General features: G+C 37.5%; 1 protein-coding gene across 14 annotated transcripts in view; it reads left to right on the top strand.

Annotated features, from left to right (window-relative positions):
• The window catches only part of adgrl3.1 (adhesion G protein-coupled receptor L3.1), a 301,163-nt gene that overhangs the window by 84,379 nt on the left and 190,095 nt on the right, over positions 1-26,689 (top strand). For all 14 annotated transcript variants that reach the window (XM_057843335.1, XM_057843334.1, XM_057843322.1 and 11 more), the window contains exons 3-4: positions 11,778-11,901; positions 21,437-21,650. In XM_057843335.1, the coding sequence (XP_057699318.1) occupies positions 11,847-11,901; positions 21,437-21,650 (269 nt within the window). In that variant the 5' untranslated portion in view covers positions 11,778-11,846. The remainder of the gene's footprint in view (positions 1-11,777; positions 11,902-21,436; positions 21,651-26,689) is intronic.

Genomic DNA, 26,689 nt, shown 5'->3' with positions numbered 1-26,689 from the left:
AGTACAACAAAAGAATAACTGGCCAACTTACATAGCAAAAGTCCGCTAGCTTAACTGCTATAAAATGCACACGTTTTTTTTTTTTGTTTTTTACAATGCTCTCAACAAATGGTACAAACACACATTCTCACAAAAAACGGCTAAATATACCTATAAACTAAAAACATTAGCTCAAACAAAAACTTAAACAGGGAGCAGCTGGATTCAGCCATGTGAAATGAGCAATGTCATATTCACTGTTGCCACTAGTGGGTAGTGTATCCACCCAACTCAATAAAACTCAACACACTTTCAAAACAAACCATTACAACGCCACTTTATTTAAATGAATACTCAAAGCAGCAAAATTTAATTCGAATATTTTGTTTGTAATCGAATTACTCGAGTTAATCGATTAATCGTTGCAGCACTGGAAATTAGTCCCTAGTTTTGTCTTCAAAACATGTTAAAAGAAGTCAATCAAGCAGAGGTGGCTGATCAACGAGGGTACTAGAGCGCCATCCAACTATACTTGTCGTTACCAAATGATTTAGCTTAATGTTAATATCAAATATTTTCAATTTTTTTTTATTTTTTTTTTAAATATATTTAAATGGACACCATGAATACTACACAGGTGAGAGAATTTGATTAATTCAGCTCTGTGATCTCTTTTAGTAGCATAATCTGCTCTTGGGAGCATAGGCAGTATATTAGACACAAGAAGAGTTTTTCACTGTCACCTCTTCAGCTGCCTTTGAACTCAATATTAAACCAGAAAAGAATTGCACTGAATATGAGAAAAGTATATTCTACTGTATTTTATTTTATTATGGAACTCTGTGTAACATGTTTCATAATGTTCGCTGTGGAGTTTGCACCAAAGTAGTCTGGAAAAAAAATCTAAAGACAGTGTTTGGTAGTATATTTCGTCAAAATTATTCCACTGCCATATTTTTCCAAACAACAAAAATTATTGAATAACAATAGCACCGCAAAATTGTGAAAATAGTATCAGTAATAATGATAATGAGCAATTTCCACTTTAATTGTTATTATTAAATATCGGCTGGATTAATACCAAATCTTGCAGTATTGCACATTGCTAACAGAATTTCCAGTAGATCTTTGTCAAATTAGAGAGCTTTAAACCCTAGCCAGGAGAAAATAAAGAGTAACTCTTAATTAATTGGGATTTTAATTTCGTTTGAGGGCGCTTTTCCTGAAAACAGCCGACACATGCAACGACAGTACGGATGCATGTTGCGCCCATCACGTCAAGACATACAAGCCATTGCGAGATGACAGTTAGTGCTGTCTCTGTGCGAGCCTCCAGTCACTCTCAGGGGCCCCTCGCTGTTAATCATTATCTTCGGCTTCATCAGCTGAGGGCAATTACAATAGAAAGGGAGGAAGTCTCCATTCAAAACCAGTCATGGTGGTTCAAATGCGTGCATGGTGTATTTACACAGTATCCTTGTCTGTATGCTTGTTTGCAAGTGCTTGCCTCCCTCATTACAGGCCATTACAGGCAGGGCAAAGAAAACCCACCCATCCTGAATTGTCTTCTTAGCCACCTGTGTGAGTGTGTGAGCCACTCTAATCAAATTTCTGCCTGTCTACCAGTCTGGTGCTGATGATAATGTGCTTCACTGCCCTTTCACTCTGTGTCACCCACACAACCTCATTACGCACACACAGGAAAGGTCCGTGGTGGTTTAACCCACCCTTGCAAGCCAACTGGAGGTAATTTAGCATAGCTTGGCAGACACATGCCATTTTACTGAACACAGCGCACGTCCCCCTGAGCTTTGCTCCGCACAGACTTTTCACTCCGTTCAGACTTTTCACTCCAATGGAGCACAAAAGAGCGAGTGTCTCAACAAAGACAGGAAGTGGAGAAAGAGGAATAAAAGAAATACTTGATGTCAAGCGCCCCCGTGCAGAAGCACAAGGCATTACCATGTTTAACGATGTTATGCAAATGAGATACTATTACCGTATTTTTCGGACTATAAGTCGCACCTGAGTATATGTCGCACCAGCCATAAAATGCCCAAAGAAGAGGAAAAAAACAGATATAAGTCGCACTGGAGTATAAGTCGCATTTTGGGGAGATATTTACTTGATAAAATCCAAAATAAAAAACAGATATGTCATGTTGAAAGGCAATTTAAAATGAAAATACAAGACAGAACAACATGCTGAATAAGTGTACAGTGTAATAATGTTACATGAGGTATGAACAACGAAATGCAAACGTGGCCGGTATGTTAACGTAACATAGCTATTAAGAGTTATTCAGACAACTATAGCTTAAAAACATGCTAACAAGTTTACCAAACCATCAGTGTCACTCCAAAACACCAAAATAACATGTGAAATGATATAATAATGTGTTAATTCATTTCACACATAAGTCGCTCCTGATTAGTCGCACCCCCAGCCAGACTATATAAAAAAATGCAACTTATAGTCCGAAAAATACGGTACTTGAAAAAAAAAACAACAAAAAAACAAAATAAACAATATATACTGTATTGGTGCTGTCAAATTTATTACATTAAAGGGCGGTAAGTAATTTTTTGGATTAATTGTTTGAATTGTGATTAATTACGATTCATTAATTTTGAAACTGTGATTAACTCGATTAAAAATTAAAAAAAAAAAAAAAAAAAAAAAAAAATTCAAAATTTTAATCATTTGACAGCCTTAATATGTATGTATGTATGTATGTATGTATATATATATATATATATATATATCTACTGGTAAATGGTGTTATACTTGTATAGTGGTTTTCCACCTTTCAAGGTGCTCAAAAGCGCTTTACACTACATCGCCATGTACCTACTGGTGTCGCAGCACCATGAGCAATGTGGGGTTCAGTATCTTGCTCAAGGATACTTAGGCGAGTTCATCAGGGCAGAGAATCAAACCCACAACCTCTGGGTTGGGGGACAACTACTCTACCACTGAGCCACGCCATCCCCTACTGAAAAAACTGTCTGCTTTAAATAAAACCACCCAAACTTTTATAGATTTTCAGATTTTAATGAGGATAGTATGCAAACAGTGACAGGGGGGGGGGGGGGGGTAAGTAAGTGAACCCTCTGCCTAAGTAGACTTAAAGACCAATTAAAACCAATTTTTACCAAACAATTTAAGTCAGGTGTGTGCCCAATCACTGATAAGTGGTTTAAAGCTGCCCTGCCCACTATAAAACACACACCTGGTAAGAATTGGCTTGATGAGAAGCATTGTCTGTTGTGCATCATGGTTCGGTCAAGAGAGTTGTCTGAAGACCTTCGAACAAGGATTGTTGATTTGTATAAAGCTGGAAAAGGATATAAAACCATCTTTAAAATTCTGGATGTTCATCAATCGACAGTCAGAGAAGTTGTCTACAAATGGAGGGAGTTTGGCACTGTCTCTTCTCTCCCAAGGGGTGGCCGTCCACCAAAGTTTACGCCAAGAGTTCAGCACAGAACTCAGGGAGGTAAAAAAAGAACCCTAGAGCGTCTGCCGAAGACTTACAGAAATCACTGGCACAGTCCAATACCTATGTGCACACATCAACTATCTGTAAAACGATGGCCAAGAATGGTGTTCATGGGAGGACTCCACGGAGGAAGCCACTGCTGTCTAAAAAAACATTGTTGCTCGTTTAATGTTTGCAAAAAGGCACTTGGACACTCCACAGAAGCTTTGGCAAAATATTTTGTGGACTGATGAAACCAAAGTAGAGGTGTTTTGGAGTAACACACAACGTCATATGTGCTGCAAAAATGGAACAGCTCACCAACATCCCCACCGTGAAGCATGGTGGAGGGAGCATTATAATTCAGGGCTGTTTTGCTGCCGCAGGGCCTGGACAACTTGCAATCATTAATGGAAGAATGAATTCAAAAGTTTATCCAGATGTTGTGCAGGAAAACCTGAGGCCGTCTGTCAGACAGTTGAAGCTAAAAAGAGGATGGATGCTGCAACAAGACAATGATCCAAAACACAGAAGTAAATCAACTTCAGAATGGTTTCAGAAGAACAAAATACACGTTCTTGGGTGGCCAAGTCAAAGTCCAGACTTGAACCCCATTGAGATGCTGTGGCATGACCTAAAGACACTGATTCATGCCAGACATCCCAGGAATCTGACTTAACTATAGCAGTTTTGTAGAGAAGAATGGGCCAAGATTAGTCCTGATCAATATGCCTGACTGCTCTGCAGCTACAGGAAGCGTCTGGTTGAAGTTATTGTTGCCAAAGTGGGGCCCACAAAATATCAAATGTGATGGTTCACTTATTTTTCCTCCTTTTGTCATTGTTTGCATACAGTCCTCATTAAAATATGAAAACCAATAATTGTTTGGGTGGTTTCAGTTAAAGCAGACACGGTTTTTTCATCTGCGTGATTTTGACAAAGATCAGATCATTTTGATGGTGATTTTATGCAGAAATGTGAGAAATTCCAAAAGTTTCAGATACTTTTTCATACCACTGAATCAGTCTTTGAGTCCGAGGTTCCCTTTAAAGATATGATTCATCTACAATCAATTCCACTCAATCAACCAAAAGAATAGGTAACAGAAGTAATGGTAAAATTCTTGGGATGGATCGACACAGTTTTACACTGCAGCAAACTACAATTGCAGTTATAAAAATTATTAACAGAAAAAAAAAAAAACAACATCTCTCTCTCGACTGTGTCGATTAAACTGATCCTAATTTTCTTTGTATTTTTAGGGAGAATGTGTGTTGTAGATCCGACGGATTATACACATGCGACTCAATACTATTTGTGTATTTTTGTATTATCCACATTAATTACAATATTATAATCTTTTAAGCATTTTAAGCAATTTGTGGTTTGCTAAATATGGACATATTGTGTTTCCTGTCATCTATTATGACTGGATTGTAATGTTGGTTTTAATTCCAATTTGGAAAAAACTTGCATGGATAATTAACAAGAAATAATGGAATGTGTGGTATTAAACTAAAATCCCCCCACCCCCACCACTCCAAAAAAAAGCAATATTATCCCAGACCATGAATGCAAGGTAGACTGCAAACACAGCATGGTGAAGTTTGGAAAACTCTGACTCAGGAGGGAGGTAGGGTAGAGGTCAGGTATCTGTTCTCGTGATGATAAGCATGTGTGTAAATGTGTGTTTCAGACAGGTTGGGTGGGGGTGGGGGGCTGTATGTGTGTGGATGCGCGCGGGAGTCCTGTATGTCGCAGCGCTCCTCATTCGGGGATTCTTTCTTCCACTAATGAGTGCTGACCGGGCTAGGCTACCTTGTCAACAGATGTCACATACAAACACGCACACACATACACACTCCTAGGGTTAGACTATCCTGCTGCACAGAATCTGCACAACATCAATTAGTTCATAGATGGTTGAAATCTATTCCTTGAGTGTTGTGTCCTTGGCAACAAGTTATAATTCAGGGTCAGAATGTACGAGACATAAACACTAATTCTCCAAGGCATGCAATATACCGAGGCTTGCATTATACATTATAAATTCAGACACATTGTTTTAGTCGTTTAGACTTTCTTTTCAAGATGTATTGAACAGATGTGGGGAACAGCAGCAGAAATACAGCAGGGCTGAGAAGCTGGACATATTGTTAGATGTCGTTCAATGTTTTCAAATTCCAAAACCATTTTTCTCAAATAGAAAAAATGCAAAGAGACTACTGTACATTAATGTCTGGCATCATAAAAGCACTATTTAGACAAAAAGCAATGTTTAAAGCATTTTAACCTGCTTATATTTCATACTGCATTGTACTGTACTGTACTGTACTGTACTGTACTGTACACTGAAAAAAAATAACTGGTGGATTGACTGGATAAATTCATTGTAACAATTTGCAATTCTATCAAGTAAATTTTACTGCTTGTGAACTGAAGTTAATATTGCAAGCAGGAAAATTTACTTACTACTGTACTGTACAATGACTATATGTAGTCAATGACTACGCTGAAAAAAAAAATAACTGGTGGATTTACTTGATAAAATCATTGTAATAATTTGCACGTACTTTTGTTAAGTAAATTTTACTGCTTGTGAACTGAACTTCACTGAAGCAGTAAAATTTACTTAATAAAAGTACCGTATTGGCCCGAATATAAGACGGCCCTGATTATAAGACGACCCCCTTTTTTTCAAGACTCAAGTTTGAAAAAAGACTTTTTGAACACCAAATTAATTTTTATACAGAAAATAATTACATTACATCCGAAACAAATGATTATAACAATATATCTGAGAGAAAAAGCATGTTATTTTGCCTCATTCAAATCTTAATATCTGAACATTTAAATTAGGGCTGTCAAACGATTAAAATTTTTAATCGAGTTAATTACAGCTTAAAAATTAATTAATCGTAATTAATCACAATCGCAATTCAAACCATCTATAAAATATGCCATATTTTTCTGTAAATTATTGTTGGAATGGAAAGATAAGACAAGATGGATATATACATTCAACATACGGTACATAAGGACTGTATTTGTTTATTATAACAATAAATCAACAAGATGGCATTAACATTATTAACATTCTGTTAAAGTGATCCATGGATAGAAAGACTTGTAGTTCTTAAAAGATGAATATTAGTACAAGTTATAGAAATGTTGTTTTAATGAAATTTGTAAAATTTTCAATCAAAAAATAAACTAGTAGCCCTATTATGTCCTCAATGTGTGTGAGTACACAAATTGACATATAGCGAACATAAGTTCCAAAAAGAAATCAGACGGTGTGGCAAAGTTGCATGGGCTTTACTGAAGTCATCTCTTTTTGACTGGAGCACGTTTCTTGTATTTTTGTAAAACTGAAAATAACAAGGCAATGTGTCAATAACTTGCATAAATCACAAAATAACATAAAATGTACACACACGTGTCCATTTGAGCAGTAGCACTAGCCAATTAGCGCACAAGCATCTAACAATATAACTGCATTTCACCATATATGTGAACAAATTCAAATACACATCATCAATAACTATCTAATGCTCATGAATATAAACAAAGGAGGAATATAACTCAAAAGCGATGCATGGATTAGACACAAACAGTGGGATGGGGCTATGAGTACTGCCACTGAATACTGGATGCGGACGTTAGCTGGTCTGAATAGCACTGTCTATTAGTGTGAGTTTGCGTCGACATATAATCACGTCAGAAAAGCGCGCCGAAACCCAAATAATCAGCTGCACTGAATCGCCAGCAGAGGGCGACATTACGCCACATAACATAGGCAAGTCACACCCAAGCGCCAGCAGAGGGCAGAAAAACTCCATAAAACACAATTAACAAGTTGGCCTTTCACTGTACTGACATTTAGATCTGTCTGAGCGGGCCTAGTGCGTTAATTGCGTCAAATATTTTAACGTGATTAATTAAAAAAATTAATTAACGCCCGTTAACGCGATAATTTTGACAGCCCTAATTTAAATATGTAAACTAAAGTGCAACCACATTCGTAAATGAATGGCTTCTGGTTTTTGAAATGTAAATAAACCAATCTATTGTGATAAAACAACAAAACTGCAATAACTGCATTAACCATCAAAGTGAAGTCTAACTGTAAATGTAGTCTTGAAACAAATCTGAATAAGGAAAAACATTGCAATAAAATAATGCAAACTGGTTAAACTAAAAAGAGTAGCTGAGATCTGTCATGACAGAACATCGCTTGCTTCAATGATTTCTAGCGCCATCTAGCGTCGTGAATGGGGAGAGTAGCTGAGATCTGTCATGAGAGAACATCGTTTCAATGATATCTGGCGCCATCTAGCGTCGCGAATGGGTATAATGTCTAGGCCGCGAATATAAGACGACCCCCTCTATTTCAGTGTTATTTCAATGCAAAAAACTGTCTTATATTCGGGCCAAAACGGTATGTGCAAATTTACTGCTTATGAACTGAACTTAATATTGCAAGCAGTAAAATTTACTTAATAAAAGTATGTGCAAATTGTTACAATGATTTTATCAAGTAAATCCACCAGTTATTTATTTCAGCGTAGTCATTGACGACAGTACGGTACAGTACTGTACTACAGTACCTGAATAAATAATAGAGAGTGAACGTTAGAATTTTATTGAACTTTCCAATGTATTTTTTGAGGAAGAAGAATGCCATATTTTATACATTTGGAGGTGTTTCTCATTGGCAGTTTTACTGCCTTTTCTTCTAATATTTCTGGTTTTAAATTGCAACATATAACCAACTAGTTCATGGTTAAAGTACAGTGCAGTACTCACCTCTAATAAACATCTCAGTTATTTTCTCAATGTAACACAAAGTGGCTTCAGATGGAGCACAAAATGTTTGCCAAACCCCACATGCATGATAAACCGAGGGTGTAAACGCATCACATATGTTCTACTGATTAGCACCATTACTGCCTGTTTACCTCACCATATGATTACCGATCAAGACATGAGATGAACAATTGATAAAATCACAGCAACGCTCCGAGCCATCTAATATCCAATGTTGACAATGCAGCTATAAGATAATTAGCCCAGCATATGTAAGAACGTGACTCTTGTGAATTATGAACTTGAATGATTTTAAGTCAAATTTGCTTCGGGCTGTCACGCAACTGTTCCTGTGCACAAAGTCAAGCGTGGGCATGGTGGAAATAAGAGGGTTAATTAACTGATGGGGAAGATGGTGGCATACGGGGTGATAGAATAGCTTTTGAATTATGGAACAGTGGAATGCTGTGGCTGGTGGCGTCCGGCCATATGTCAGTGTATACCGCCTGTGTCTAACCGAGGGACAGCTGGTCAGATTGCTCATGTTCAAGCGAGTTAGAGGGCAATCAATCAAAATGGGGCAGCTTGTTGAGTTGTTTAAACAGGTCTAGAATACAGCACTTGTCTATTGTTGGTGCCATTAGGGATTTGTCAGGTACTGAAGATATGAAATGAGCCCACAATGGAAACATCACCTTGAATATGTCATAGGGCAGAAAGAGGTTCTGAGCTCATACGCAAGATGATTTACCTAAAGCCTCAGTTGATTAGACGAGAGTAGTTATTTAAGATTATTACATGTCAGATTCCAAAGCTACATCTTCTTTCTACTGACAGATGTTTGAAGCATTCAAGGAAATGATTGCTATACTCCCTTTCTCCCTTTTAGCAGCTGGAAAGCCTTTAAGAAGTTGTAGAATGGACATTTATAGATTTGCATCAATATTTAAGAGACTCTATTTTGAGCACAGGCCCTCAGTGCATACCAATGTGTTCTAGCTGTGCACTATGCACTTATTTTCCGGAACTCAGTTTCAAGTGTGTATCCAAATATTTAAAATATACAGTATTTGTAAGTGTTGTGAAATATCTTACTTGATTTTAAAATAATTCCCATTAGAGTGGGAGGCAAATAGGTAAGCAAGGTACTTAATGTTAATTTTAATTAGGGCTGTCAAAATTATCGCGTTAACGGGCGGTAATTAATTTTTTAAATTAATCACGTTAAAATGTTTGACGCAATTAACGCACATGCCCCGCTCAGACAGATTTAAATGACAGTACAGTGAAATGCCCACATGTTAACTGTGTTTTATAGAGTTTTGCCGCCCTCTGCTGGCGCTTGGGTGCGACTGATTTTATAGGCTTCAGCACCCATTAGCATTGTGTAAGTAATTATTGACATCAACAATGGTGGGCTACTAGTTTATTTTTTGATTGAAATTTTTACAAATTTTATTGAAACGAAAACATTAAGAGGGGTTTTAATATAAAATTTCTATAACTTGCACTAACATTTATCTTTTAAGAACTACAAGTCTTTCTATCCATGGATCGCTTTAACAGAATGTTAATCATGTTAATGCCATCTTGTTGATTTATTGTTATAATAAACAAATACAGTCCCTATGTACCGTATGTTGAATGTATATATCCATCTTGCGTCTTATCTTTCCATTCCAACAATAATTTACAGAAAAATATGGCATATTTTATAGATGGTTTGAATTGCGATTAATTGCGATTAATTACGATTAATTAATTTTAAAGCTGTAATTAACTCGATTAAAAATTTTAATCGTTTGACAGCCCTAATTTTAATATAAAATATACATATATGCCAAAATTCACCATTGATAATTCATGAAGTATAAACAAAACAAAAAGGGGATCATATTTATTTCTAAAAAGTTGACATTATTACTACACCATTCAGAATGTTATGGGTTTATATGATACCTACAGTCTGGCCTCTTGATTTATATGGATGTACAGTAATCTGCAACAGGCCACATTTTCATGCAGCTGCTAGGTGCAAATTCTAATTTATTACCATAATCCTATTGGATTTCTAGGATTTATTTGGAACTCTTAAAAAGGATTGTTTCAATAAAAAAAAAACAGATGACCACACTGTTATTGTCACATGTGCCTAGTTTGAGTGTTCCCAGGGAACCACAATCTCAAGTGAGCACATGTCTCTGTACTGTCTCCAGCATGAAGCCTTTTGCCATTGTGGATACTCAGAGGATGCATTATGCATATGTATCTTGTCTCTTATGCTTACAGAAGGTCAATGTGTCAGCTTGGCAGTTTAAATATATGAAATAGAAACCTGCTATTCACATAATAGTTGCAGCAGAAGCAATGCGGCTTTTTGCCTACACAGCAAGACATGATGGAGATACTCTCTGTCTCAGAGTCTCTGCTGGGCCCCAATCTGTATGGTCACCCTGATCAATAGTCTCTGTTACACATGATATATTTCCCATGGCTCCAACTTGCAGCTTTACTCCATCTGTCCCTTCCGCCTGCCTGTGCTCCTCTCAACTCCACACAGAGCTGTGAGCCATCTGAGCTGCTGTTATGTTAAAATGCTCCCACAAATGGTAATATTATTTTAATTGGACATAACCTGGAAATTGCCCACTGGAACGAGAGATCAATAAATCTAAACTCGTGCAACAAAGAAGCAAGAAAAGAAAAATGTTGCATCGATGGTTCACTGGGTTTGATGCAAAAATCCATGACCGTTTTAATCACTTTTGGAATACAGAAGAATAAATTATGCTTTCCATTGCCTCACTGCTTTAAAATAAATCTCAATCACCATCCGTTCATTTATTGCTTACCGTTGTTACACTGTGGAATGCGCAATTGGACACAAGCTTCAATGCATCTCACACATTAATAATGCTAATGTGGAACAGTGTCCTAATTGAGATTTAGCCACAAGAATTCCAAATATGAAGCAACCTATAGTTGTCGCATCGATTGGCTCTATGAATACTTGAGCTGTAAATCCTAAAATAGCCATATTTTATAACAATGTTGTTTAGTATACTATTAAACTGTGTCATACTACTGTTTCATTTTGATTAGTTTTTAATGTGTCCTTGCTTTTAAACATCTGCTATCTGCATAATGTGATAGTCAACATATCGCGTTATTATTAATATTATGAAGCAGCAAACTGGGAGGAGGTTATTTGTGAACACAGTAAGCAGCAGGGACTGTTTAGTGTTTGTATATTTGTACAGTTCAGTGCAGATTTTTTTTTAACTAATGCATTATTTATTAAAGAGGCTTTTACCAATACCAAGTGTTTTCTAGAGATTAGAAGTGTGGGATTTACTTGCAAATAAAAATCCTTATAAGTCTGCAATGCAAGATTGCATTCAATAATTTAACTTATTTATTTATTTTGATCTTTTCTATCATTTTAAATGCTGTTCTACACTGATAGGAAAACCATGGCATTTGACACCTTTATGTTTTCCCTCCATAGGCCTTTGTGCTATTGACTATTGAGAAGCAGGAAGTACATCCTCCTCTACTTCCGGGCCAACCAAACGTCATGTGGACCAGATGCCTCCTCTTCCTCTCAACCTTGTTTGCTCCCATTGCAATCGGTAAGAAAACACATACACACTTGGCTTTCGTTAGGGTACTTTTTATGTAAACCTTTCTTTTTTTTCACGGCACAAAGTCACCATTATCATGTTGTTAGTCATTATTTTAATATCAATCAAAATAATCTTGATCAAATATTTTTCTTAATATACTTGTCCTTGCCCCAATCGTTTATCGTTTTCTCCTGTTGCTGTTACACTTTGAAGTTTGCTAGAGGAAGCTCCAGCCCTCTTGGCCTTAATCCCATTAATGGCTTCTGTCAATCACCCTGTTGTGGGAAAAAGCTGCTGTTGATTTGCTCATAGACATGTGGAGGTGCCTTGGTTGTGCACCTTACCGTGCTTACTGAGAGTAAAGACATGAATATGTTTTAAAGTATTAAATGTAGGATACATTCAAGTCTTCCTTTAAAGAAAGCAGACTGCTATATAGGCTATATAGTTTCAGTCAAAGTAATTTGCATGAATGTCTAAAGAATAACTTGATATATGCAAGCGATGCTGTTGATACTTAGGGGCAGTTTACATGGCGACTCTGCGACACTAAGACGAAATGACTGAGTAGCGGACTCGCCTCACGTACATATGGTGTCGGCAAAGACGAAAAATTCTGAATCCTGCCTCCAAAGTGGAAGAATCCGATTGCCGGGGATTGAGGGGGGCTTCCTCGGCATGCATATCAAAGGCTCCCGCGGCGCGAGACCGCGCCATTAACGTTAGCACTCCTGCACGTCACATTGGGCGTGCGCAGCGGTGCTACTAAACATTAAAAACAGCAAATATGGCGGAATGTTGGCTTTAATTTACTGTTTTAATAATATTGTTAAATTACATATGTTGAATGTTTCAATTTTTGTGCCTTCTTGAACAAAAGAAAAATGCCAATGCTTCGAGTGGGTGGGCATATTTCTTTCCGGGCTGAGGGAGCTTGGTGGGATCAAAGTGGATCATTCTCTGTCGCCCTGTGAATCTGCACTGCCCCCTTGGGCCTGGCATGAATACTACATCGTTTTCATGCGGAATTACGACATTGTTCAAATGGAGACGCAAATACAAATGCAAATTTGAAATTTTTCGTATTCTCGGAGAGTCACCATGTAAACGGCCCTTAAGGCAGGATTAGTTGAAACAAAGACCATTAGCTTGAGGACACAGAATTGTGCAAAGCAGCTCCTTCACAGAGCCATGACTTGTCATTAGTTCAGGGCCAAGAGATGCATGCATTTTGGGGAACATTCTTCTTAATGTGACCTATGTAGATCACTGCAGTGTTCCTCCTGTTTCTACTGGAGCCTGACTTCTTTAATTTTATTGTACATGAAAGCATCTCATGAAAACTACAGTAACTGGTGGTCTCCCATACCCACCCAACTATCCATACAGTGCCATTAATTATTTAAATTATTATGACTATTTTCAACTACTTATCCTGATTAGGGTGATGGGAAAACACAGCCTATTCCAGTTGACACACTGAATTGATCACCAATGCCAGCTGTATTCAATACTTTTGAGTCGCTTTAATTTCTATGATGCTGCAAGATTTGACAAAATGTCTTTGTTGCATTTACAGTATATCTACTTACACTATATGCCATTGTGCCTACTTTAGACGACTGACCAAGATTTTTTCCAGTGCAAGATTTGATGCGCAATAGATTGAACACGATAATTGTTCTGATACAGTAAATTAATTAAGTAAAACATTTCAAACAAGTCACCGGACCATTTTGAATAATACAACCAGGGAGTATTTAATATTTATTGCACATTAAGAAAGAAGAAAGTAATACCTGCACAATTTAGCAACCACAATGAGGAACATCGTTGACTTTCAGTCATTCATTGACTCATTCACTCCCAGCCATTTTCACCGGAGCAACCCCCTTCGCTCCCGGCCGTTTTACCGGATTTTGACTGATTTTGCAAGGCCCACAGAAAATTCTGTTCTATTGCTATATAATCATGGAACCCACCAAAAGAAAGATTAGACTCTCTTCTTTCAGCAGGAAAAAAATAGTTCATATCTTTTTCCATTCTTTAGAAATCAGCATTAGAAAATAGCTTAGTTTGAGCAATTTTCCAATTTCTGATGAAAAAACAGAGAAATTGAGCTTTTTGTAAAAGCGTTCATTTCAAACATAACTTTGACTTTAACACAGCTATTTTTTGCTTTTGTCACATCCCAAACATCTCAATAATGTTTTCCTTCTACAAAATAACATAAACAACAAGACAAATAGAGCTTTTGATAGCAACAATTTATAACATTTGTAACAATTTATTTAAACATAACTGAACTATTGAACTGAGAGATGATGCTGTTGTGGCTGCGACTGTATCGGCAGACAGGGTAAATTTTTCCCTCATCACCGCCTGTCTCACTCATCAAGATAGATTTTATATTAAATCTTTCTTTTGTAGTGACCACTACCTCATAACAGAATTCACCTAGGGAACTTGTGTGGGGCATGTGCCTTGTGTTTTTTGTCGTTCTCCACATTTTTCTCACGCTTCTTACTTCTTCCAACTTCCGTTTCCTATTTCTCTTCATTCATTTCTTTTCATGGTCCAATTGAGTTCTTACCAAATGCGCTACTGCCCTCCAGTGGCCAGTTTTATTGCTTTAAAATTGATTTTGAGCATTGTGCTTTGGAGCCAAGTTTCATCAGAACCTAGAAAAAAAAAAAAATGTAAAAGACGTATAAATACGTTTTGGGGACACTGAAACAATTAAAAATAGAACGTATTCATACGTTTTTGAGTAGTTAATCTAAATTTGATATGAATGCCTATGGTGAACTGAAATAAACAAGTCCCAAGATAAATATAGATGAATCAAATTTTGATGTTAAAAGTAGACTAGTGTATACAGTGATCCCTAGGTGCTTCGCACTTCAAACGTCTCACCCTCAGTCCATCGCGGATTTTTTTTTTCCATTAAAAAGTAAATAAATAAATACAGATGAGCAGTCCCGATCCGATCACGTAGTGTCACTCACCTACCTCTCTCCCGCTTTTATTGGTCTTGAAAATACTCAAATATAATATTATTATTAATAATAATAATAATAATTATTATTATTATTATTTTTAAAGTTTATTAAAAGAAACACTTGGTAGCTTTTCTGTTTTGGTCGATTGTAGCGATGTTGGTGGACAAAAGCGGTAGTGTTTTGCCTTCAGGAAGACTGTTTCCCATGAGGACCAGCCCACATCGTAATATCGTAAAATCAATCAATCAATCAATCAATCAATCAATCAATCAATCAATCAATCAATCAATCAATCAATCAATCAATCAATCAATCAATCAATCAATCAATCAATCAATCTCCCATTCCCCTGCAGATGTATTAAACAACATTTCTGTTTCCAGCAGCTGTGTGAAGGATGAAAAGTAATAAGGTAATGAATCCAGTTGTGGCGAAACAATAGCATATGACAGTCAGTAACGGTGTGGCTTAGTGAGGCTAAACTCGTCAGCGCTGACGTGTTTGGTTGGGGTGGGGGGTGTCAGGCATCACGCCAGGGCCAATGTTTATTCTGTTTATCCTGGTAGCCCGCCTTTTTTTGCCTCCTCAGACAAAACTTTTTGTCTCTTGTTGCTCCGCCATCTTTGCAAAATTCGCGCAACAGCGTTTACATCGACTTCTGTCTTTATGCTCAATGGGCAAAGGGGATGTGACGTATGCCGTAAAGCAGTCAGCACATTTGTAGTTTTTTTGTGTGGCAGGCTTCCTGCCACCCTCCTCAAAGTTAATTAGTGCAAGTGAAAGTGATACAGACCCCCTCAGGATATAAAAGAGGTGTCATTCAACTAGTTTTCAGTCGACATACTATCACAAATGTTATGAAAATGTTTTATAAAGGCTGAAAGTTACCAAGTGTTGCTGTAATATATATATATATATACTGTATATTCTTAAATCCCTTAAAATATGCTTAAATTTTTAAAACAGTGAAGGCGTTAAGTTAAATACAGCTGAGCTGCACATAAAAAAGACTTCACTTACTGTACTGTAAAACTCAAACATTACCTATGTATGCATGAAATGTAAACACCCTGTATGGGATTAAAAATAAAAGTTTAAACTGCAACCCATCTCTGGTCACATTTGCTATACTTTTCCACCAGAAGTCACTCTTCAAAAAAAGGTCAGTATTGCCTGAACTCCAAAACAGGTTTATTTGTACAAACCTGACACTGAAAGGCTGTCCAAATTCAACAAGCTACCCTCACACAACTTAAACCACGACCTTCCTGCACACATAACCGTTTTAACAATAGACTACAACATCATAAATCAACGGTGCGTTTTCCGAAGTGCCTTAAAAAAGTCAGAGTTGGGTACATCCATACAATGAGTGCGCCTTTTTGGCAAAGTCAAAAACTTTTAAGGTGTATTATGCTAAATAAGCATGACGATGGAAAAGACATCAATAGGGTAAATGTGGAACTGATTTAAAATAAATTGTAATGCGTACAAAGGGTAACTTCGGTGACCTCCAAATGTCACCCTGTGTGTTTTTAGGGGGCGGCTGATTTATGTGGCTTCAGTACTTTTTTGACAATGCAAGGAAAAGCTGCTGCACTTTTCGTGCCTCAACCAAGGCAACATTTCAGTCACTTGGGAGCTCTGAGGAGAAAAGTCTCGCCTCTATAAAAGCACATGCAGGGATTGTGGGGATGTTTTTTCTATAACATGGTGAATCTCAGCTCCAAAATATTCTTTTATAACTTTTATAGCTGTATAGATTGCAGCACACATAAATTGTCTGGTCCATGACACAGGAACACACAAGCTCTTGTTAGATGGTTCACATCACTGCTGTTTTTTTCATTCGTCAACAATAAAATGAAACTAGAACTACAAAACGCAATTCCATCAAAAACAGAGAATTCCACAATGCTGTCTCTGTGGTAGAAAAAAATATAATTGTCTTAACATATCAAAGCCAACCTTTGATATAATATAAATCTGTCGACTTAAATCTATGAGAACATAATAGAGCAGAGAAATCAGATTTGATTTGAATGTCTTATGATATTTGACTACTACATTTTAGAAAATACTTCCTTCATTTGTTTTTTTTACGTAATTGCTCAGAATTTTTTTTAATAGTCACGTTGTTTAGGCAATGTTTTAACTCACATTTCAGTGTTTTTGACTGTCCAACTACTTTAACAGACTTGAACGCAGTATAACAGTCATTATTTCTGTAAATTAACTGGACTGAAAATGTAAAATGTTAAACATAAATCATAATACAAGTATTCAAGCTGGCTTGTTGCTTCTCTTGTTGAGGCAGATTGTTTTTTGCAGTACCACCTAAAGAGCACCTAAAGAGTTTTTTATTTTATTGTATTTATTTATCTACTTTTTTATTTAACATGATTTTATCAGTTTAATCAGGTTTGCAAAACAGTGTGCATTAAAAAATCCTATTATATACTCATCCTCTAATTCTCAATAATATGTGTCCAACTCAGTGCAGTCTGAATTACTGCTGTAACTATTAATCGAAACTCGAGTGATTCTATTAGAAAAAAAGCTTCGAATCAAAATTTGCTGCATCAAGTATTCATTTAATTAGAGTGGCGTTGTAATGGTTTTGTTTTGAAAGTATTTGCATTTAGTTTTATTGATTTGGGTGGATACACTGCCCTCTAGTGGCATCAGTGAATATGACATAACTCATGTAACATGGCTGAATCCAACTGCTCCCTGTTAAGACCAACAGAAGGTTGTACATTTTTGTTTGAGCTAATATTTTTTTTAGACATTCGCAATTTAGTTTAGAGGTATATTTAGCCGTTTTTTGCAGGAATATGAGTTTGAACAATTTGTTAAGGTCATTGTAAAAAAACAAACAAACATAGCATTTATAGCATTTAAGCTAGCGGACTTTTGCAAGTTAGCCAATTGTTCTTTTGTTGTACTTACACCCTCATTTATTTATTTTCTATACCATTTGAGGATAAGATCAGGTTTTTTTTTTTAAATTTGTTTTTAAATGAAGTGGAATTCTGCATAGTTTGAAGAAATATTTTACATCTCCTAAAATATATTCTGCAACGCATTCAATGTTCCTAATCCCATTATTCGATTAGTCAAACTAACTGGTCGATAGATTAATCGCCTATTAAAATAATCAAGAGCTGCAGCCCTGATCTGAATATTTTCAATGTTTAAATTGAAACAATTTGCCCTGATTAATTGTTGGCGTTCAGTTGTATTGATGGGCAAGTTTTTAAATTACGAGCATATATTGCCATTGTCAAATCGGTGTGTAGGAAGCATGAAATGTGCAGGTACTTGCACAATACAGCACGGTGTGACATTATACCACCACCAATTTGAAATCCGCTAATTTGTACATTGGTTTGACTGACAAAATCCATTGCAATCAAATCACAAAAAACATTGATGACAAACTTCAAGCAAGTCATGCTTTCATTTTCACCTGAAACTTTGGTGGGGGAGTGCAATTTGACACAAGGTCACCATTAGCAAGGAAAGTTCAGATAAAATGTGGTTAATTAAACATTGCTCTGTATTCACTATGAGCTCCAAGATATATTAAACTGCTAGCAACATCCTAACCCACCAAACCACCCACCCAAGTACATTTGGCACTGAGAACATCAATGTGATTACTTGACTCTCTCGGCAGTCGGACACTAACTCCCCGTTTATCCTTTAAAATATCTTTTGTAGTGTTTGCATCTGTTGTTCAAACACTACCAACAGCCAAAACACTTTGGCAGTTCAAGCTGGGGAATCACCGTATAAGTCTATCTCCTCCTCTCCCTCACCTTCGCCTTCTCCTTTCCATCTCTTCACCTCATCTGCCACTCTCTTGTTCTTGGCCCAAATGTAAAAATCGATATCCTTTTGTTTCAGTCCCCAGAGGCGGTGAGAGCGTCCAAATAAGATTGGCTGTGTCGTCTGTAGCTGCCAAGTTTATGTCACCACTTAGACCAGCGCAGACGCATTTACATGCACTTGCACCTTGGCGCATGTGTGCTTCAACACATAGCTAAATATTTGCCAGAAGCAGATCTGTTATGCGACTGACACAAATATTTAATATAGGTGAGTCTTTGAGAGGCGTGTTAAACACTGAGTAGTTTTATAGGTGACGCTGCTAATAAAAACAAGATGAGACAGGACAGCGTGTCTAATAGCATTTACTGCGTTGGGATTAATTGCAAGACCTCTTATTTTGAATTATGGGTTGAAGGTGTTTCTGTTTATGTCATAATGCAGCCTTTATGCCCTGTCGAGATCCCGCAAGGCAACCTTGTTAGACATCTAAGCCAAAGCCAGTCTAGACGTCAGCATTACAATACAATGTATTGATCCTGTCACGCTTCAATTAACCTCTGTCTTCAAAACGGACATTCATGCTCACTAAGACATGATAAAGCCATTCAAGGAAATACACATTAAGGCAGTAATGACCCACTGGCCCACTATGCCGCTCTAACACACAAACACAAAGCTTCTGCTACTACTATGAAACACATCTATTCATAAGTTACTCGGAAAGTTGAATGATAGCCTGTGGGTCTTTATGCATGCGTGTGCGTGGGCAAATGTGCGCGTGCGCGTTTACATGAGTGTGTTCATTAGAGAGGACCTTTTCAGTAAATGTCATTTATATATCAGTCTTATCTCTAAGCCATCTTACACCATTATCAATGTGGTGCCCTCAAGAACTGCGCCTATATTGGCGCGGCACATGCCGTGAATTTATGTCTCTACAATCTACGTCATCATCATTTGTGTATTTTTGTGTAGATGCGAATGTGTGTGCATGCGTGTCCTATGCGTGTGCATGTGCGTGTGTGTGGTTGTGATGAAGGGCGGCATTAACTAGAGCCCGGGCAGCGTGTCATTGAGCTCATTCAGATTCTTCACTGCATCTGTGTAACCCTGATGCTCGCCCAACCAATGGCAGAGCAAGGGATGACGAGGTTGCTATGGTTACAAGAAAAAGGAAAGTGAGAAAGTTGCTCCTGAACCTCACTTTTTCGGGATGTTGTCTTTGGTTTGTCACTTTTTTTTTTGGCACAGTTCTCAGAGTGAAGGGTGTTAATGGCTTTTTGGAAGCCTATGAAATGATGTCATCAACAACAACGACAAGACAGATGCTAAAAAAACAATATCAGACTGCTTTCCACTTACCTGCCAAGACATTCATCCCACGAGACATCTGGGGTTTTTGTCATGTAGTAAAACCTGATATTGACGTGATGGTGGTCCATGTGTTTCAAAAGATGTGTCTGTTATCCAAAAAACAAAAAGGTAAAAGAAATATATCAATTTGCTGGTCCTTTGTGAGCTGAAGTATGGTCGGACTTAATAAAGCACTGCGTGAAACAGATATTTTCGACTATTTATTTACATATTCATTTTTAATTCATTTTATTAGGCAAATAGTTTGATAAAACTGCAGGCTTGGTAGATTAGTGTATTTATCACCACACAGGGTTACTGTACATAATTCAAATGGATAGAGCAGCTGGTCCAGGCTCATTGGTAACATAGATAAAACAGAGTACCTCAGCAACAACCTCATCTATCAAGGGATGGTAGCAGGTGCTCACAGGGATCTTTGCACTCAACGGATAGTGAATAACAACACCCAAGTTATTCCACAACAACTAAAATCCCCTTTGGAACATTCAGGCACTCATCATCAGTATCAGGCTGGCACTATTTTCAGTATAATTGTTGTTATTGTATTAACTAAGCTTACTGCAGGTTATTTTGTGGAGTGTAAGGAGGTATGGGCATCAACATATGTCTATTATTTCAACAATTTATCAGTTAAATCATGTTCCAAGATCATCGTTGAGCTAATTTAACATCACATACAAAGCAGAAAGAAAATAATGTTGGCCAATATTCTTATTATACATTTGAATATGACTATGTTGTGCATCGGTTCAGTCTATGACTAAGCCTACCCAATTGTCTATAGTGGAGGTGCAGACAATGTGTTCGCCTTTGGCAAAAACACATTAAATCCAGGTCAACCAAAATCCAAACATACCATATTAACAGCAAATCACTGCATTTCTCTTCTTTCGCTTCTTTCTTTTTTTTCCCAAATAGCCTAGCAGATGTTTCATCAGCCAAGGGGGCATCATCAGATCAACTCATTTAAAAATCAAGGGAGTGAAAACCAGCAGCCAACAAAGATCTGGGGCAGATCAGTCATTTTCAGTCTCACTAGGATTGGTGACACGTTTCCTATTTAAGCACTGAGAAAATGGACTTTTGCATTGAATCCGAAGCCAGATAGCATAATTAGGTATCAGCAACTTTGAATAAGCTTCTGTGAATCCATGAAATTGCCCCGAAAGTGCCCAGACAACAAAAATGTATTTCATATCTTGTTTATTGTTTCTTTTAATCTAAAATACAAAAATGCATCATAACATATTGTACATGTTCTCACTTTTTTTAAAGAACTGTCTTATTTGCGTCCAAATCAAAATGACCTCTGTTGTTTGTTGCAGCCTCTAGCCGTGCGCCCATCCCTATGGCAGTTGTGCGACGGGAGCTGTCGTGTGAATCTTACCCCATTGAACTCCGATGCCCGGGGACGGATGTCATCATGATCGAGAGCGCCAACTACGGCCGCACAGACGACAAAATCTGCGACTCGGACCCAGCGCAGATGGAGAACACTCGATGCTATTTGCCCGATGCCTACAAGATCATGTCGCTCAGGTCAGTGGGGGGTGTGAAATTATGCCTGAATGCGTGTAATGTGTTGTGGACTTTCATTTGTAAACAACTTAACTACACACCAACGGCCATTTGCTAAATTAGTCCACTGTTATGTCTTACTACAGTATATTTCTTAGTCAAGAAAAAGTCTATGTCTATACACATGTTCTAAATCATCAATCTGTCTGCCACCATCTGAATGAAGACCACATTACATCACATGATTGATATTAGGGCTGAAGGATTTTGGAAAAAAATGGCTTTGCGACTTTTGGGGGCTTTGTGATATATATTGCAATATTAAAACTAGAGGAATTTTCACCGGAAGAGTTGAATAGCTCTGTTTGGAAAGACTTTGGTTTATTCACCATGACCACATTGTACTCATATAATACAGTTTAATCCAGCCTAAGGGGGTTCATCAATGAATGATGAAGATTGCTGTATATTGTGTAAGCCAGGAAGCTATGTCTCTGCGCAGTTACAGCTTTTATGAAGCAAAACGAAGGTTTCCGTGTTAAAAAAAAAACAACAAAAACAATTGCACGTCCTGCGATGGGACTGTTGCGCTTGCACACACATTGCGATGTCAATGTTCAAATGATAAATTGTGCAGGCCTTATTTATATCCCTTCATGAATATTTGCAAGCGATCTTTATCTGTAAAGGCTATACTTTTTTGTACAACTCCTTGACTGTTTAGGCGTACAAAAAAACTGGTTGGGAGCACATTTTTAATGCTTTAACCAGTGCTTCTCAATTATTTTATGTTACGCCCCCCCACCACCAAAGATGTAAACATTTCGCATCCCCCCAATTCTCTGCCGCCGCTGTAAATAGTATAATTTGTCAATAAAATTATTATTATAAGTACACCTCTGCATAGCATTGTGTCCATTTTAATTTTAAAACAAATAATATACAGTGGGGCAAATAAGTATTTAGTCAACCACTAATTGTGCAAGTTCTCCCACTTGAAAATATTAGAGAGGCCTGTAATTGTCAACATGGGTAAACCTCAACCACGAGAGACAGAATGTGGAAAAAAAACAACAGAAAATCACATTGTTTGATTTTTAAAGAATTTATTTGCAAATCATGGTGGAAAATAAGTATTTGGTCAATACCAAAAGTTCATCTCAATACTTTGTTATGTACCCCCTTTGTTAGCAATAACGGAGGTTAAACATTTTCTGTAACTCTTCACAAGCTTTTCACACACTGTTGCTGGTATTTTGGCCCATTCCTCCATGCAGATCTCCTCTAGAGCAGTGATGTTTTGGGGCTGTCGTTGGGCAACACGGACTTTCAACTCCCTCTACAGATTTTCTATGGGGTTGGGATCTAGAGACTGGCTAGGCCACTCCAGGACCTTGAAATTCTTTTAACGAAGCCACTCTTCCCTGGCTGTGTGTTTGGGATCATTGTCATGCTGAAAGACCCAGCCACGTCTCATCTTCAATGCCCTTGCTGATGGAAGATTTTCTCTCAAAATCTCTCAATACATGGCCCCATTCATTCTTTCCTTTACACAGATCAGTCGTCCTGGTCCCTTTGCAGAAAACCAGCACCACCCATGCTTCACAGTGGGTATGGTGTTCTTCGGATGCAATTCAGTATTCTTTCTTCCCCAAACACGAGAACCTGTGTTTCTACCTAAAAGTTCTATTTTGGTTTCATCTGACCATAACACATTCTCCCAGTCCTCTTCTGGATCATCCAAATGCTCTCTAGCCAACCGCAGACTGACCTGGACGTGGACTCTTTTTTCAGCAGGGGGACACGTCTGGCAGTGCAAGATTTGAGTCCCTGGCGGCGCATTGTGTTACTGATAGTAGCCTTTGTTACTGTGGTGCCAGCTCTCTGTAAGTTATTCAAAAGGTCCCCCCGTGTGGTTCTTCGACAGCTCTTTGGTCTTGGCCATAGTGGAGTTTGGAGTGTGACTGACTGAGGTTATGGACAGGTGTCTTTTATACCGATAATGAGTTAAAATAGGTGCCATTAATACAGGTAATGAGTGGAGCCTTGTTAGACCTCGTTAGAAGTTACACCTCTTTGACAGCCAAAAATCTTGCTTGTTTGTAGGTGACCAAATACTTATTTTCCACACTAATTTGGAAATAAATTCTTTAAAAATCCAACTATGGGATTTTCTGTTTTTTTCCACATTCTGTCTCTCATGGTTGAGGTTTACCCATGTTGACAACTAGAGGCCTCTCTAATCTTTTCAAGCAGGAGAACTTGCACAATTGGTGACTAAATACTTATTTGCCCCACTGTAAATCAACCTACAATAAAGTATAACATTATTAACTTTGTTTTGTTTGAAAGAAAAAAGGCTTAAAGCGCATCAATTTGCCAGAATCAAAAATAAAGTAAAGAATACAAGTCAGATCCAAACTGTAAAAATACACTAAAGACCATGATACTGAAAAATAAAATTCAATAAAATCAATAAACAATAATAAATTCAAATAGATTCGCAGCATTTACTCATGAGGACAATATGCCAAACAATTTGACAGAAAAAAAACAAAAATTATTAGAACAGTGCCATTGGAAAGAGTTTTGTTTTTTGCTGTTGGCAGTATCAGCTCCTTTGCTGTGGTGTGGGGTTATTTTGCACTGAGCAACTTGGTACCTTATACGATGCTAAAAGTACTCGCTGGTTTACTGATCCAACACTGACAAAGCGGGACAATTGCTGACAATATTCAGCACGTTTTTGTCGAAAAAAAAACAAAAAAAAACAATAACAATAAGCGGCTTATCAGTGTGATTGGGGTGTAATGTCTTTAAGTGAAGTCTAAATTGATTTAGCTTCCTGATATTGACTGATATTTCCTCGTCTCCCACTGGATTAAAAGTCTAAGCCAAAAGCCAAACGCTACTTACTCTTTGTCATAATTCCTCAACTGGGCTTTGCTGTGTGCTCTTGTTTGGTTAAAAAAAAACCTGTGCCCACTCTGAAAATGAGAGCACAACTTCCACTCGCTAAGTAGATGGGCAATTACACTTTATTCTAGTACAGCAAAAAGAATGTTACCCAAGGTCTCATGTGACACCCCGGCATCGCTCTGTGCCCCCCTAGAAGTACTGCTTTAACTCCAGTAATACACCAGGCACGTCTATGGTGCGACGCATTGAAACGCGGCCGTTAAAGTCAAGCAGCGTGTGCACACCAGTCGCAGTGCGGCCGCGTATCAGACGCGTCCTAGAAGCGGTTCAACGCATCCCACTCGAAATGAACTGCAGAGTTTATTACTTGACGCGAGACGCGAACCTCCTGCATCAATACTGTTGTTTTTCTCTTTAGCACAGGACTTTTTTTCCTTTTGTCTTTCAGAAAGGAAGTTGACCAATACGCAGGGTCTGAAAGGCAAATGGCTATTGTATTATTATCTTTAAATACCCGCTACTCTCGCGCAAACTTGCAATCCTCGCGTGAACCGATCGAGCCGCTTCACAGATGCTCTGCTCGTAAAACGCGTCCTATGGAAATTGGGGGCGAACGTCAGTGGTGCGTTGATGCGCCACAGATGTGCCTGATGTATTACCGGGGTAAGTGTCACTGTTTTTCTTAATGTTCAAATTTAATTACATTGACTATTATACTGAAGACATATATGTAATTTTAGAAAGTCTCCACTTTTTCAGCTCAAACTGGTGGTGTACATTTTGGATGACAGTTTTCCTTATGTTGCTGTCAGTCGAAATAAAAAGGCTTACCTAAATGTTTGTGACAAAACAGGGATGCTTTAAAAGAAAAAAATATATATACCGAGGTGTCTCTTTGCCATCCGATATGAGGGTGAAAAGTGAGCACGTTGTCAACTGCTTATTTCGTATTCATCCTCTTAAAGTATCAGTGTCAAATTCTGCACTTCGCAAATGCTAACTAACTGTTCCGACGTTGACAGCAAACAAACACAACATCGAAATGTCACAACACGGCAACACTCCTGTCAAACCTAATAGCAGAAAAAAGGGCAAATTTCACATACTGTAGAAGAGAAAATAATGTATGCTCTAAACCCTTATCTATATAACACATTAATTTTTGGAATAATCATTTTCTTTCAAGCAGAGCTGCATTTTTCTTGTATACATTTTTTTATATACTCTGTTTTTGTTGTAACTATTAGAAGTCAGTGGTTTATGTTGGAGTTAAACAGCAGTGGTCATCTGAAAAATTCATTATCTTAGTCTAAACTGTTTTAATTCTGAAACCAATTAATCCATTGCATGTGTCAAAACATTATTCTTTAAGCATAAAAGCTTGAAGACATTGGCTGTGGGCCATTTAAATACACTAGTTGCAGTTGAACTCAAATTGTAAAGTGCTCGGTTATTACCTCCACCGAGGAGCTGAGGTTTTTGGTGGTGTGGTGGAACTGTCTAAGAAAGTCAATCAATCAATCAAATTTATTTCTACATCCCTTTACAAAAATCCAAAAGGCCCTCAAAGTGCTTAACAACAAAGACAATCATCGTTCATGATAAATAAAAGGCAGAAAAGTACTATAGTATGACATTAATAAAAACAAAAACAACGCATCACAATAAAAGTCAAAACGACAAATAAAAAAATAAAACATAAAATCTGAAAACATTAAAACCCTTAGGAAATAAAACCAGGCTGCCCTAGTCAGGGGAAAAAGCGAGTCTAAAAAAGTGTGTCTTCAACCGAGATTTAAAAAGGCCTAGATTGGTAATGGTGCAGGTTTCACAGGGTAGGCTATTCCACAACCTGGGGTCAGCAACTGCAAAAGGTCACTCCCCCCACTGTTTAAGTCTCGACCTTGGAACTTGCGAGAGAAGCTGGCCGGTAGAACGAAGCGCCCTGCCAGAGTTACGGAGGGTTAAAATCTCTGATAAATAAAAAGGAGCCTGGCCATTAATAGAATTAAAAACAAATTGTAAATTGTAATTAAAAAAAAAAAAAAAAAAAAAAAAAAAAAAATTAAATTTAAAACAAAAATAAATAAATAAATAAATAAATAAATACATTAATAAATAAATAAAAAAATAAAATAAAA

Source organism: Corythoichthys intestinalis, chromosome 8, assembly GCF_030265065.1.
Source record: "Corythoichthys intestinalis isolate RoL2023-P3 chromosome 8, ASM3026506v1, whole genome shotgun sequence".
In the NCBI taxonomy this organism is placed as follows: Eukaryota; Metazoa; Chordata; class Actinopteri; order Syngnathiformes; family Syngnathidae; genus Corythoichthys; species Corythoichthys intestinalis.
Note: the sequence above shows the minus strand (reverse complement) of the source record. Positions and strands in the feature narration are given on the sequence as shown.